Genomic DNA, 17,181 nt, shown 5'->3' with positions numbered 1-17,181 from the left:
ACTCATTCAACTCTCCCATTGAACTCACTATTAGGGCATCCACAATGCATTATACTTATTAGAGTTTAATACATTAACACATCATCATTTTACTTACTATACAACTCTACATTAATTTTCTAACAATGCATTGAACTCAATAGAATTCAATGAAATATATATTTAACAATTAAAATGTTTTATTTTCCCCATTGAAAACATGGGCGGAACCAGAATTTTAGAATAAATGAGGCTTATATTGAATAAAATATTAAACGTTACTCTTAAAATTGAATGCATTCTCCAAAATCACGAATTAAAGAATTTTATTTTTATCTCTCTTAAATCCAACATTTCAATTTTTTTCAATGAGATTCAATATTGATTAACTCTTCCATAATACTATTTTTTTTTAATGTTGTTGACTTGTATTATTAACATATTCCTTAATAATACTACAAACAGGATACAATTATTGGTTATAAACGTCTTCTTTTCATTTGTAAGAAGATCAATTACTTCTTTTTTACTTATGATTTGTCGTGTGATTATTCAAAAACAAATTAACAATCTTAATAATATTAATTATTGTAAATTACACACACAAAAAAAAGCAAAAATTTTTCATATATAATACAATTAAAAATTAGTTTGTAGCCAAAATATGTTTAATTGGAACTTGTGGGTAAGTGGGTAAAGTAAAAAATGTTTGGAATTATGGCCGTAATTAACTTGGATTATAGAAACTCTAGACTTTAATTCCATATGAGATATGGTTATTGGGCTTTACTTCTTTTATGCAAATTATATAATGTGGGGTAGTATTTTGAAAATGTTTGGGGAGGCATCAGATCCCAGCTTAAATTCTATAATTATCAATTTGAGCCTAACTTTCATTTATATACTCTTGATTTTGAATGAAAAAAATATAGATAATTGTGGGTATAATCGATAATAATACACATTCTCTCAACAGTTAATTGAATATGTAATGGGTGGTGGGTCCTGTGGTAAACCTAATAATGAAGGGGTCATGTGAGGGTCGGGTCCAACAAGTGGTCGTGCACATGCAAATAACATGCAATAGACGACACCAGTCTACTCTTTTCTTTACCTCTTAAAATATCTCCAGATCTTTTCTTTTATTTTGCTCAATTATATTTAAGACTCAACTATTACACTTCTTCACTACAAAGAATGTTGTATGACTATATCCTTTTCCTTCAAACAGGTTTAACTATTTATTTTAGTCAAACTTTTATAACATTTTTTTTTGGAAATAATTGAATATAAGGAACTAATGAGGCAATGTTAATTTTCATTTTCAATACCATGATAATAAACCAGGTTTTTAAGTTTAAAAGTGGACATAATATTAATTAGTAAAGCTAAAAAGGGCAAGGATATTGCATAAAAGTGATGGTTGCATGTGCTGGGCCTAACAGATCGAAAGCACATGGGGTTTGCATTTGCAAGAGTTTTCTTGATTTATATACACACATATTAAAAATGAAAAGGAATAATATTAATTCCAAATATTGTGAAACTTCATCGATTTCGTTTTTGTTTTTATATCTTGTTGTCCCAGTAGTGTTACTTTCCATTGCAACCCTCCTTGCATACAACACTGTCGTCATGTTACTCTGGACCTTTTTTTCTTGTCTTTGCTATACAAAAAAATAGGATTTTAACAGCTGATAACAACAAAAGTGTTTGTTTAATAAAATGATCATAAAAAGTAACAATCATGGAACGACAATCAACACATTATAATTAAGACTGGTGCTCTGGACCTTATTTATCGGTTTAACCATTTGTGAGATATCATGCATATATATATATATATACCACATAGACCCCAATACCGGTTGCATCCTTCAAGAACCATCGACATTTAGCTATTTACAGAAAAGAAAAACTAAACTAATATATCATAAAGTACTTTTGTGAATTTAATGAATATTGTGGACTGTCCACACAGTTACTTTTCATCAGAAAAAGCTTATCTTGCGAATTCACGAGATATTTTTATATGGTTGTTTGGTGATGGTTACATTTATTCTATGGTCATGAATAACTCTAAAAATAAATATATAATTCTTAAAAAAAATAGTTTCTTTTTGATATATATGGTTTGTGCTTTGGGTAGCATTATTTTTAGTTTATCATTACTTAATCGACAATCAAAATATTTAACTATTTATCTATATTACATAGTAGTATTCATTTTAATTAAGTATTACATCTATTTTAATATATAACAATTAATATTATCTCCAAGGGAATGAGAGGGAATGTGGCCACTAGGGTAGTGTCGGCCCGAATTTGAACCCGTAACCGAACTTAACTGTTCCCTACGTAGTAGGCCTACGGTGTAAATGTGGACCGGCATGCAGGCTAACAAAGCGAATCACTGTTTATTCATCTATAAATAGCTGCATCAGACCCCATTCTCCTTCCATCAAATCATCTCCGGATCTCCTCATTTCATCTCTCCCAACCGCCATGGCTAAGTTCTTCGCTGTCTTCCTCATAGCTCTAATCGCCATCTCCATGCTTCAAGCAACTGTAAGTCTCTGCAATTTTGCGTTTCGACTTTCATCTATTCGATTAATGTTCTTCGGACGTTATTTAACTAATTCTTCTTCTCAAATGAAAACTAGGTCTTGGCAAAGGGAGGACATGGAGGCGGATTCGGACCTGGAAGTTTGACAAGCTCTCGTAAGTTCCGCATTCTTCTTTTAGATCCAGTATTCTCTTCAATTCGCCATTAACGTAGTTGTGATTTTGAAGTTTTCATGGACTGATTTGTGTGAAAATGAACAGAGTGCCCTGGGCAATGCATAAGGAGATGCAGCAAAACGCAGTACCACAAGCCATGCATGTTCTTCTGTCAAAAGTGCTGTGCAAAATGTCTGTGTGTGCCTCCAGGTTTCTATGGAAATAAACAAGTATGTCCATGCTACAACAACTGGAAAACCAAGGAAGGTGGTCCTAAATGCCCTTAGACTTCACTGGTATTCACACAATTAACATCGGTATTACTATGAATTTACTACCTACTATTTATTTCTTCTAGTTCTTCAATGTTGTAATACTGTGAGGTCCATTTCACGATTTGATTAAAAGTGAAAAAAGGACCAACGGATTTTATTGTTTGTTACTTGTTAGCGTGCCACACTCCATCGGATGCTCTGCTGTTGCATCCCACATGTGATTGGGCCCCATATATATTTCACAATTATTATTTTAAATTCTGTTTAAATATATTTGAGCGAATTTATCTAGTTTCGTATTTCAGATTTTTAATTTGCATGATGTGTTTGTATCAAAATTCAAAACAGCTACAGTTTTATGTTAATCGGAGTAATGGAAACATACTAAAAGAGCCCTTCTGTATATGATATTATGATCAGTGATAAGTACAAATCGAGGTCTACGCGACTTGGTCCCAGGTGGGCCTAGCTTTTAACAGGGCCAGAGTCAGTTTGTCAGGCCCGTTCAGAGGGCTCGATTCAGCTCTGTTAAGATTAGCCCGGCCCCTTTTTAGATATAAGATTTTTTTTATAGTTGAAGTGTTATATATAAACCAATAATATAAAATATAATAATAAAATTAACATTTATATATTGAATTTACAATTAACAATTAATTATATCATTAATTTCTAAATATGCTTCAATTAAATGTTACAAAATACAAAAATTTAAACAAATATAAATAATAGTTTAGTAATACATGAAAAACCATGGCCGCGGTCTAGTCGATTTCTTATACTATCAATATTTAAAATATAATTGAGTTTACAATCTCACACAGGTCAAACCCAAAATTCATCTCGAAGCTTTGCCTATCGATTCACCTTTGAGGTAAAAACTACACTCGTGAATGATCGATCATTGGGAGTGATATGTTTGGTTCATACTAATTTTAATTCATTTATGACAAACAAATACTAATAATCGTCCGCAAAGTTAATATATATATATATATATATATATATATATATATATATATATATATATATATATATATATATATATATATGATTGGATTTATTTGAGACCATCTATATTTTGTGAGACATGAGGACCAAATCTTAACCCTTGATCAAAACTGATATGTGGTTTAGATTTAATCAAAAACTAGACGAATATCCGCGCGTTGCGCAGAAACACCTATATAGTTGAAGTTTTTATAAATATATGATTTCTTAAATATAACAATAACGTTCTTGTTAAATTTGATATAATAATTTGTAGGGAAATCTGCGAAAAAGTCCCAATATTTTAGGTCAGTTTACGATTTAGTCCCAAATTAAATTTTGTTTACAAAAAATGACAGATTACCGGCTAAAACTTCGGATTAACCCTTCGTGGCCGGTTTCACAGATTTAGCCGGTATCTCGTCTTTTTTCGGTAGTTAATCAAAAATTTAAGGCTTTTTCATTAATTAATCAAAATTTTAGGGCTTTTTCATTATTTATTACCAATAAACCAAAATATTTGGACTTTTCTGAAGATTACCTTTAAACTAATATATATTATATGATCTAATTTAATATGTACTATTACATGTCTTTTTCTTATGCTCTTCTAGGCTCACTGTGTGTTTTTATTGGTGTCGTCAAACCCAACAACAAAAATATTACTCACAAGCCTCGTTAACTCCATTGATTTTCCAAAATTATCCATTCACAACTCTATGATCATCTTTCAATCTCCAAATAAAGAACGGAGAAAATCCTTATTGATTACGTGGATGCCCATATTACCTAACCATGACTTCAACTGTGGTTCCAACACTTGGATGTTCCTATAACCTAACCATGACTTGAATCCTATTTCGAACCCATACACTAGTCGCATTGTCCATAGTGTTGTTCACAACAAAATACGAATCCCACATGGTTTAACCACTGATACCTTGGCTCAAGTCTTACATGATCCTTGTTTCCTTACAATAGGGCTTGAAAACCATGAAGAATGAACCATTAATCTTAAAAAACTCAACATATGTAAAAAAATCAACTCGATATGATGTATTGAAAACCATGAAGAATGTTAACTCTAATTGTAAAAAAAATGTCAACAAGCTATCCATCATAAACTATTAAAATATTAATTTGGTATACCTACGAGCTACGGTTCCAACACTCGGATGTTCCTATTACCTAACCATGACTCGAACCTTATTTTGAACCCATATACTAACGGCATTGTCCATAGTTTTGTTAACAACAAAATACAAATCCCACATGGTTTAACCACTGATACCTTGGCTCAAGTCTTACTTGACCCTTGTTTCCTTACAATAGGTGTAACATCCCGACTCCCAAGTATAATATTTAATTAAGTTATATTCTTGTTGTCTGATCAACTTGACGAGTTGGAGGCCCCAACTCGCCGAGTAGAGAGTGTTAATGGTCGCGTAATTTCTAGAGTCTACTCGACGAGTTGGAGGACCCCAACTCGACGAGTAGGAGCTGAGTGTGAAAACCCTAATTTTCAGGGTTTGTGTCTTTCCAAAAACTAATGCATTCTGGAAGCCCCAAATAAACTAAAACGTAATAATGACAATTATTGTAATATTATAATAATTGTCATTATTACGTTTTAGTCTATTTGGGGCTTCTAAAATGCTTTACTTTTTGACAAAAAAAAACCAATAAATGATGAACCATGTGGGATTTATCTTATGTCGGGGATTCTATAGTGTTGTAAGGAAACAAGGGCCAAGTAAGACTTGAGCCAATGTATCAGTGGTTGAACATGTGAGATTCGTCTTCTATTGTTAACAACACTATGGACAACGCCATTAGTGTATGGGTTCAAGTCATGGTTAGGTAATAGGAACATCCAAATGTTGGAACCACGGTTTAAGTCATGGTTAGGTAATAGGGACATCCACGTAATCAACAACGATTTTCTCCGTTCTTTATTTGGAGATTGAAAGATGATCATAGAGTTGTGAATGGATAATTTTGGAAAATCGATGGAGTTAACAAGACTTGTGAGTGAGATTTTTGTTGTTGGGTTAGACGACACCGATAAAAACACACAGTGAGCCTAGAAGAGCATAAAGAAGACATGGAATAGTACATATTAAATTAGATCATATAATATATATTAGTTTAAAGGTAATCTTCAGAAAAGTCCAAATATTTTGGTTTATTGGTAATAAATAATGAAAAAGCCCTAAAATTTTGATTAATTAATGAAAAGCCCCAAAATTTTGATTAATTAACGAAAAAAGACGAGATACCGGCTAAATCTGTGAAACCGGCCACGAAGGGTTAATCCGAAGTTTTAGTCGGTAATCTGTCCTTTTTTGTAAACAAAATTTAATTTGGGACTAAATCGTAAACTGGCCTAAAATATTGGGATTTTTTCGCAGATTTCCCTAATTTGTATATACTAAATTGATATAATATATTGATCATTTTGAATTATATGATAATTTATACATTTATTATAATTTCATAATCTTAATCGCTTGAATAACTTCTACCCGCGAGTGACACATTAATAAAATTAAATATAATTTATGATTTGATGTTATTTGTAGTTGTTTTTATTGTTAATTAATTTTTTAAAATTTATTTGCTTAATGTTTTAATTTCTATCATTATAATTATTTAAAACATCAAACATTGTTTTTTTTATTTTAAAGCTTACAATATAATCATTTATATAGAGTTGTTTTTAACTATTATTATTGTAAGTTATTTTAAGTTACTTATTTGAAAACTTTTAACGATTATAAAAATATATTTAAGAAATATTTTAGTTAAATTGATATTACAATTTAGTTTTTGATTTTGTCATTACAATTTATCACTTTTAACTATTTACAAAATATTCTTTAGTTTTTTAAATGGAACTGAAATTTTTATTTGAGTTGACATTGTAATACGCATAAACACATATATCGTTGAAGTCTTTGCAAATATATATTTTTAAAAATATAACACTAACGTTGTTGTTAAATTTGATATAATAATTCGTATATTAATTTGATATAATATATTGATTATTTTGAATTATACGATAATATATAAATTTATTATAATGTCATAATCTCAATCGTTTGAATGACTTCTACTCGCAAGTTACACATCAATAAAATTAAATATTATATATGGTTTAATATTATTTATAGTTGTTATTTTTACCTAAATTTTTAAAATTTATTTGCTTAATGTTTTAATTTCTATCATTATAATTATTTAAAACATCAAATATTATTTTTTTGATTTTAAAGGTAACAATATAATCATTTATATAGAGTTATTTTTAACTATTGTTATTATAAGTTATTTTAAGCTACTTATTTAAAAAAATTTAACGACTATATAAATATATTTAAGAAATATTTTAATTAAACTGATTTACAATTTAGTTTTTGGATTTATCACTATAATTTATCACTTTTAACTATTTACAAAATATTATTTGGTTTTTTTAGCGGAACTGAAATTTATATTTAAGTTGACACTGTAATGTTATATTTAAATTAACAATTTAAGTATTTTGTCCAAACTGTTCAAAAATTGTAGCTTTAAACTGATAATAGTTTACATGCAACAACATTTTAAATCTAATAAATTAAGTATAATATGATAAAATTTAAAGACATAACTTTATAAATAGAAGTAAATATATTATTATAAAATTGAAATTTAGTCTATTAATTATTACACTTTAGGTTTGATATTTATTTAATCTTATTAACAAACTTACAATCATTATTAGAAAGACACTACAATTTATCACTTTTAACTATTTATAAAATAATCTTTGGGTTGTTTAAGTTAAATAAAATGTATATTTAAGTTGAGTCTGTAATGTTATATTTTAATTAATATTTTAAGTATTTTATACAAATTGTTCAAAAATTATACCTTTAAAATGATAATGGTTTACATCCAACAATATACTAAAACTTATGTTAAATGTTAAAAAAACATAGTTTTATAAGTAGAATATAAAAATATTATTTTAATATTGAAATTTAGTTTATACATGAATACACTTTAGATTTGATATTTATTTAACCTAATTACCAAACTATAATTATTATTATAAAGAAATTGAAAAGTCATGGGAGTTTCAAATGAATGTGGTGAAAGGAAAAAAGAATGGGGGTTTCAAATGTATGAGATTTAAGAAAAAATGCTAGCTTTATAAGTATGTATGAAACAAAATACTGGCGGTGGCAGTTTGTGTAAATAACACAAACTTTGTAATTAACTAGAAAACACGGAGGGGTAGAAATGTAACCTGGCACATTCACAAATGCATTCATATGGTTTTCATTTCCCAAAACCCTTTCATCAATCGCAAACCCTTTCCATAACAAATTTGTTTCAGATTAACCCTAAACGATTGCAAAGTCGAGCTCTTTATTCTGATTCTAGCTCAAATTCATCCTGTGATTCATACTCGAAACAAAGCCTAACTGATTCACGTAGCCAAAACGATCAGAAAACCCTCGGTCAATCTCGATTATCAACAAATTCTTATTACTTCAAATTCATAACTTCAGCCTTCTTATTCAATCTCGATTATCAACCATTCCTTCACAAAACAAGTATTAATTTAAGCTATTCAAATTTCGGATTGTGTAATTGAACCGATGAATAATTTGGGTTGTACAGATTCTAAGTCGAATAACCCTAGTATATATCATATCCTCGTTGTTAACCATTCTCCCAATTTAAGCAAAATGAATCAAAGAGAGTTAATTTCGGTTTCTTGTTTACAAAAACTGAAGATCAAACCTAGAAGATCGCTAAGGAATCAAAATCATATATACATGCTCTTTCATTCCTTAATCTATCATTCTTTAAATTCACATAAACCCTATCCTTCTAAATAGAAGGAATCGACGACCATTCAAAATCATAAACCTTAATTATGTTATTCAGATTGTTTCATTCTAGTTTTAAGAATCGACTTTAGAACTCATACCCATCAAAGGCTTTGATTTCACCTTTCAACAATGTCTTGTTCGAGAGAATCAGATTCCAATTCCCATTCTCAATTTAAAAGATGAATCATCAATGTCATTATATGAAGTAGATAGAGTGATTAAATAACATGTACTGAAGTCTAGTCTAAAGAACCAAAGAGAAGTAGTTAATTCAAAAATAAAGGACATAAAGCTATTTTCCAACAAAAACTCAATCTTTAGCTTTCAAAACAATATTCTACTAATTCTGATTTTGTATAGTACAATATCTAATCATTATGTTTTGTTTTGTATATGAGCTTCTAGTATACTTTTATAGTAATTCTGAGTTTTGTATGCTAGAGCTAGTATTCTATCCATTCTAATTTTGATGATGAATTGCTAAATATCGAAATTGTTGATGAGTTTTTCATTGATTCTTGTTGATATTTATTTTATAATAGAAAATTTGATGAATAATTACTGAAAATCGATCATGTACGATAATCCTTTGATAATATAGAATTGATGATGAATCGTTGAAAATAAATGTTGAAATCTAGAAATTCCTTATCAGTGTATGTAAGAGAGAAAATGATCATGAATTGTTAAACATTTATGTTTAGTATAATATTCTAGTCATTTTGATTTTGTATAACATATTATTCTAATCATTTTGATTTGTGTAGTAAAAATTTCTAGTTTTTTGGTTTTGTGTATTAGCATCTAGTATAATATTCTAGTCCTTTTAGTTTTGTATATTAGAGTTAGTATGGTAGTCATTCTCATTTTTATGTTGAATTAATGAAATCAATTGATTATGAGTTTTTGATAATCCTTATGTAATAGCAAAATTTATGATAAATAGCTTAAAATCTATAATTGTTTTTAATCTTTTAGTAATAGCAAAATTTTTTGATGATGAATTACTGAAAATCGATGTTCTGATATGAGATTACGAAAAATTGATGCCTAAAATCAATTATTTATGATAATCCTTCAGTAATAGAGAAATTGATGATGAATTGTTGAAAACCGATGTAATCTCGAAATTACTTATAGATGTCTATAATAGAGAAAGTGAAGATGAATTGTTAAACATTGATGTTTAGTACAATATTCTAGTCATTCTGATTTTGTATAGTATATTATTCTTTTAATTTTGATTTGTGTAGTAAAATATGTAATTTTGTTTTGTATATTAACTTCTAGTATAATATTCTAGCCACTCTATTTTATATATTAACTTCTAGTATAATATTTTAGCCATTCTGTTTAGTATCATGTTCATTCCCATTTTTATCATAAATTGTTGTAAATCGATTAGCCGATGAGTTGATAATCTTATGTAATAGCAAAGTTTATGATAAATTAGTACATTGTTGAAAATCGAAACTTGCTTATAATCCTTCAGTAATAGCAAAATTCTTTGATGATGAATTGCTGAAAATCGATTTTCTGATATGAAATTATATAAAATCGATAAGTAATCAATCCTTGATGATAATCCTTTGGTAGTAGATAAATTGAAGATGAATTGCTGAAAATTAATGTTGAAATATCGAAATTCCTTATCGATGTATGTAATAGAGAAATTGATGATGAATTTTAAAACATTGATGTTTAGTACAATATTTTAGTCATTCTGATTTTATATATCATATTATTCAAGTCATTTTGATTTGTGTAGTAAAATATTCTAGGAATTACGTTTTATATATTAGCTTCTAGTATAATATTCTAGCCTTTCTGAAACTATGTTGCTATAATGAGTAAGAAGTAAAGTACATTGTTTATAGTAGTAGAAAGATTAAAGTATGTTGCTATTTTTCGTAATTCTAGATATTTTGATATGGCATGCTTTTAATTCATAATTGATATTCTACCATTCTGATATGATAGATCGTATGGTACTTCATAACTTATTATTCAATTAAATATTATGATTTCATTTAATAAGTTATACTTATAATTTTAGTGTCTTATTGCTTTTCAGGAACATGAAGAAATGTTTGAAAAGGCCTTCTAGAAAGTTTTTGTAGAAAAAGAGAATATGGAAGAAATTGTTTTTAATTGTATATTGATGTTTCCAAATGAAACTAGAACATGGAATTGGCAAAACAGTTCAATGACTTATTTTCGAGTACAATTTTTTGAAGTACCAATAAGCCAGAAAGTGGATAAGTGCATGTTGGAATGGTAGAAACCCAAAATCAAGGGACAGAGGAAAGGATTGAAACCGAAGATAGCGAAATGGAGGATAATGATCAAAATGCTTAAAATCAACATATATGGATACATTTGTGAAATTAAATAGGAAACTCACTTTGGAGCATATTTTTTTGTCAAATTCTAATTTAGATGACGAAAGGATAAATACATCATGTAATTAGATGTACACAACATTGTTCAATTTATTCTAGTATGAAAAGATGATAATATATATATATATATATATATATATATATATATATATATATAGAGAGAGAGAGAGAGAGAGAAAGAGAGAGAGAACATTGTGCAAACTATTCCTTGAAAATATTGTTCATTATTAAAGATTTCCTTGTGCAGACTATTCTAATTAAATAATGTTTATGTTTTTAATAGAATAATTTGATTAATTACTTGAAAATGATGTGTATATTCTACTAGAATAATATTGTATGTTATCTATTTTCAAAAGTTATATGCATAATCTTCTAATATAATAATGGTGTAGGATATTCTAACTTATATGTTGAATATTCTAATAGAATAATGCTTAATTAAATACAGGCTTGTTTAAAACTCTTTGATATGTTATTATTCTAGTAATTCTAAATATTCAATATTTAATATTATGTTGTTAAGATATAATATTCCGAAATTGTGTGCAATATTCTGAAGTAATGTGAAATATTCTAAAATTAGGTGTCATATTATAATTTTAGACATTATGATTTTGTTGGAAACAACTTGCTCAAACTTTTTGTTAAATAATATGTAATATATGATTTTATACATTTTGCATTTCGTTAGAAACAATTTGTTTTGAACCTCTTTGTAAAGTATTGTGATAGCACTTGATTAATAATGAGGTAATGTAAAATATTCTAAAATTATGTGTCGTATTCTAAAATTGTGTGTCATATTCTGACTTTAGAATATGTAATATGATAGAATTAAGAGTTAACGTTACAAGAATGGTGTTAGTTTAATTATTAATGTGTTGTTTATAAAGACATATTTTTCATAATATTTTTGAATCTTGAGTATTTATATTAATTTTGTTTATGTACATGAATTGATTAAATGGAAAAATCAAAAGCAAAAGTCGATGAAACTAAAAAAAAGAATCTCAATAATTAGAAAACCATTCATATTTTGAAAACAAAATTTCAACATAGTATCATAAGTCTTCATCATATGGTTACCTTGTTAGACAAAGGGATGAATATGAATCTCAAAAACTCTTATCACGTTATAGTTAATTAACAATGCAGTAACAACCATAAAAAGTCTATTACATGTTTGTGACATATAAAATCTATTACATATCCATGAATCTTGATACTTATAGTTGAAAAAGTCTAGATTCAAATATTCAAGTTCCTTTCACCCTCTAGAATCCAAAAGAAATAACCATTAGGTTAAATGAATTGTTTGCAAGAGCCATATTGTGCTGCAACATTGTTACTTAGAACTAAAAAAAATAATATACCACCACATTAACATATAATAAGAATAATGTGCATTCATATGAATTTAATCATAAATGTATGCTTAATATTCAATAAGAATAATATGCGGTAACATGAACTAATCAGCAACATGATGTTAATAATTGGAACTAATAAATCTATGATCAATATTCTATAAGAATAACTGATATTGGTAAAAAATCTACCTGGGTTTTCGATTGATTTTCCTCATTATGGAGAATATTTGAATCACCAATACTTAACATAAAACACTAAACATAGTATTGTTCTAATTATGAAAATATGTAGTGCTATATACATATATATATATATATATATATATATATATATATATATATATATATATATACACTTAAACAAATTTATGCTAAAAAAACCATCTCCAATCTTTTGTGTTTGAAATAAAATATTAAAAAAAATAATCATGTCATTGTATTAAAGAGTTGGTTTCAATAGAAAACCAGATAAAAGAAAAACGTATAACATTAAACATAGTAACGATGTCAATTATTATTGAAACAAAGTCATAAATTCTACTTCGTGGTGTAATGTTCTAGTTTGTAGCATAATATTCTAGTTATGGTTAGTACTGTAAGATATATTTAACATATGATATCATGTCAACATTATAGGTTCAATCAAGTTTTAATGAATAGAGTAAAAAATTACATGACAATGAGGACTATGTCTAACCTGAACCTTTTCTACTTCATACAAAACTAGTCAATGCATCTTTTACTTAACATGCAACTGATAATGAGGGCTATGACTAACCTGGACCTTTCACTAAGATATTACATATTCTTTAATCTCAACATATGTCATAAGAACTTCTAATTTGAAACATTCAAGTTCTTTTCGAGTTGGGCTTCATTAACTAAATTTCTCTGCAACAAAAATGAATGAATTTTTAGAATCAATATGGATTAAAATAAATACTATGTTTTAACAAGTGATTCAAACTTCACATGGATGAAGATTTACAAAACTATATTCATAACATTTCAATGTTAGAATTAAGCTAGTTTAATCAGAATAATATACACTATTAGAGAATCACATCATGTAATAACATATCACTGATGGTATGTATCCAATAGATATAATCAGAACAATATACATTCTTATGAAATTAGCCATAAAATAACCCATTGTTAACATATAGTACCTTTATAAGAACCATAATTTATATAATAGCATCTAATATTTTTGTAGTACAACCTGTTTGTTTCTTACAGGTTAACAAGAGCATATTTAAACAAAAGTGTGGTAAAATGCATCTCTAACAATTTGTGTTTAGAGAAAAATTACATATTTTAACAAAACTAAGGTAAATTTAATAAGATTAGTCAATATTGAATTATTTTACTCTAATTCTAACTCATATTTTGGAAGTATACTCATTCTTAAATAGGAGTTTATTTATGGGAAAGAAGAGGTGATACATCAGAATCTTTATTCATCCAGGACTTTCATCAAACAGATAGAATGCATGTATAGTTTAAGAGAATTTTCTCAAGAACAATAATTGATTTCAATCAATCAGTATGATGTTTGATTGCTGAAATCACAAATCATACATATATGAATTGGAGAAATCACTAGTAGTTGATGATTCAATCAGTTCATGTTACAAGGTTAACAATTGAACATGTTACATGCAAGTAATAATGAAAGCGATGAAAATACAAGGAAGAAAACTCAAACCTTGATCAATTAATGAAATCGTGATGTAGAATACAAATCACAGTTTGAAAGATCGTTTGCAATTGTTGAAGATGAAGATAAGCATAAATCAACTGAACACTTGAACCTCTACCATGAATCAAATCGGTCATCACAGAGCTAAAATAATTAACAATCTTGTAATTAATTGTTGGTGTCGATAGATGAGCATAAACCTCAATCACTCAGATTATCAATTGCAGATGCAGAAGAATAAAGAACATGAACTCATGAAACACAGAAATCGCGACTTTAAAAGCTATTATTTAGCATTGTTCGATCAATGTCCAACTCAAACTAATTATCGGTTGAAAGAATAGAAGATTTAAGGAGATAGAAGATCGAGCAGATTGAATTGAAGAACAAGGAATGTTGATCCATCGAATATCTTCGTAGAAGAATCAAAGTAGATGATTTCTTGATGACGTGAAGATAACACTAACATTATATCAGATCTGATCATATTAAATTTTACCTAGGGACTAATCTACTCCTCGTTAACTAATCAATTAGATTAATTAGGGTTAATCATGTTTTTTTATTAGTCACAAGATCAGTTTTGATCAAAGGCCAAGATTTGGTCCCCATGTCTCACAAAATATAGGTGGTCTCAAATTAACCTCTGGTTCATGTTTATTTGAGACCATTCTAATTTTATGAGACCATGAAACCAAATCTAAAAATAATTTTAAAATGCAAAATAAATAGAAAAATCCAAAAATTCTTTTTTTAAATATTATTTTCGGAACTTGAATTAACTAAAAAAATAATACTATAAAAAAAATCTCGTTTTTTTTAAAATACGTGAAATATTTTAATAGAATATTACACTGTACATATTATTTTCGGAACTTGAATTAACTAAAAAAAATTTACAAAAAAATAAATAAATAAATAAAATCCTGTTTTTTTTTTTTTTTTTTTTTTTGAAAAATACGTGAAATATTCTAATACAATATTACACTGTACATATTCTAAAAAATAATTTTAAAATAGAAAAATCCAAAAATTCCTTTTTTAAATATTATTTTCGAAACTTGAATTAACTAAAAAAAATTAAAAAACATAAAAAAATAAAAAAAATGTATCTCACGATCTCACAAAATTAAGTTGTCTCACATGAACCTAACCCTATATATATATATATATATATATATATATATATATATATATATATATATATATATATATAGTAAAAGATCAAAAGAGAACCTTTAAAGGTTAAGAACCATGTAAGAACCAAATTATTATAGCGTATTTTTGTTATTTAACGGTAACACTAAAAAAACACACATACAAACATTTATTTTATAAAATCAGATCTATCTTTTAAATTTGCTGATATTCTCATACTTTCTCACCATCTTTGAAGAACACATAGTCCTTATAACCATCAACACCTATCGCCGCCCGCATCAACGTCGTCGTCACCACCGCCGCCGGCAACAACATCGTTATGTTCCACGAGTGGAGAGGGAGAGGTTGGCTCAAGAGTTCTTGGAACTGAAGCGGGATTCGGAGTCGGTGATGGAGATCACCAGGATGTTCACTGAGAGGGCGATGTTTTGCCCGGAGTTTGCTTCGGAGCAGGCTCAGATTTCCCGATATCTCACTATGCTCAAGAGGGATATCAGGCATTTTGTGTCTACGCAGAGGTGTGAGACCTTGCTGGAGTTGCAGGAGGCCGCTCGGCGGCGTGAGTTGGAGATTGAGTTACAGTTGAGAGAGGAGAGGCAGGCCCCGACACAGTCGCAGCCGGCACTGAAACGGTCTAAGACCGTTGATGCTAGGTTGGGAGATCAGGGCAACCGCACTTGTGGGAAGTTCGGGAAGGGTCACACCGGAGTTTTTAGGTCCGGTGGTGCGTGCCGCAAGTGCGGGAGAGAGGGGGATTATGCGAGGGATTGTCGTCAGTCAGCCCCGATTCAGGATGTGAGGATTTGTTACCAATGTCACCAGGTTGGTCACATGAGGGCCAACTGTCCACAGCTTGCTGCAGGACCAGTACAGGCTCCAGCACCGGCCACTTTGAGGATTACGGGTGGAAGTCAGGGTGGAGCAGAGCTCCCGAGGGCTCCGGGTCATGCAGCTTATAGCAGAGGAGGTCAGGGCAGAGCCGGATTCAGCTGCGGGTATGTTTCCTTCTTGATATCTTGTTATCTTATGGTTGTTATGAAGTATTATATCTGCTAGTCTTGTTCGCATAATTCATGGTATTGCATTCGTTCGATTTTTCGGGTTTATTGTATTATTGAGGAATCGGTTAGTATCCAAGGGATTGATGGTCGGAATTTGGTTGTATGGTCTTGTTGTCGGGTATAGCAATTGCGATTTGAGAAGTGTTCAGCGAAGAGCTGAACTCCCTTAGAGTTCGAGATGTGTGATGTCGGAAAAAGAGATTTTGTGGAGGTTGCTCGTCTTGATTAAGTTCAAGTAAAAGAGAAATTGCTGAGTAAGAACGTTTAAGTGATGCCAGTCGGCTCACCAATGGGTGGTAGTCAGTGCTCTAAGTGAGGAGAATTAGAAAATTCTCAGGAGGATCGGAAAGTATTAAGGCTTATTAGCCGTTGAGATTCGACAGTGTTTCAGTCAGCTAAGAGTGTGGGCTGGTGTGAGTAAGTGATAGGCTAATGGGGGCAAGGAGCAGACCATGGGTTCAGGAAAGATAGTGGTTGATGTGAGCCCTAGGTTTAGGCCATGGAAAGGATTTCGGGATCGGAACGAGAGTTCGGAATCCCTGGGGGGCTAGAACAGTATGTACGGGAAAGATTCCCTGGAAGGATAGTTGGAATGACATATGATAGTTTGAGCGGTCCGGGAAGA

General features: G+C 29.3%; 1 protein-coding gene across 1 annotated transcript; it reads left to right on the top strand.

The window, feature by feature from the left end:
* The first annotated feature begins 2,412 nt into the window (after window positions 1-2,412).
* LOC145032178 (gibberellin-regulated protein 6-like) lies at window positions 2,413-3,266 on the top strand. Its single transcript, XM_078980894.1, has 3 exons — window positions 2,413-2,547; window positions 2,643-2,700; window positions 2,806-3,266. The coding sequence occupies exons 1-3, from the start codon at window positions 2,485-2,487 to the stop codon at window positions 2,985-2,987; spliced, it is 303 nt and encodes a 100-aa protein (XP_078837020.1). The 5' UTR covers window positions 2,413-2,484; the 3' UTR covers window positions 2,988-3,266.
* The last annotated feature ends 13,915 nt before the right edge of the window (window positions 3,267-17,181 follow it).

The sequence above is a fragment of the Lactuca saligna genome, chromosome 2 (assembly GCF_052625555.1).
Source record: "Lactuca saligna cultivar CGN05327 chromosome 2, ASM5262555v1, whole genome shotgun sequence".
NCBI lineage: Eukaryota > Viridiplantae > Streptophyta > Magnoliopsida > Asterales > Asteraceae > Lactuca > Lactuca saligna.
The sequence above is the reverse complement of the archived record's forward strand: the minus strand, read 5'-3'. Positions and strand labels throughout refer to the sequence as shown.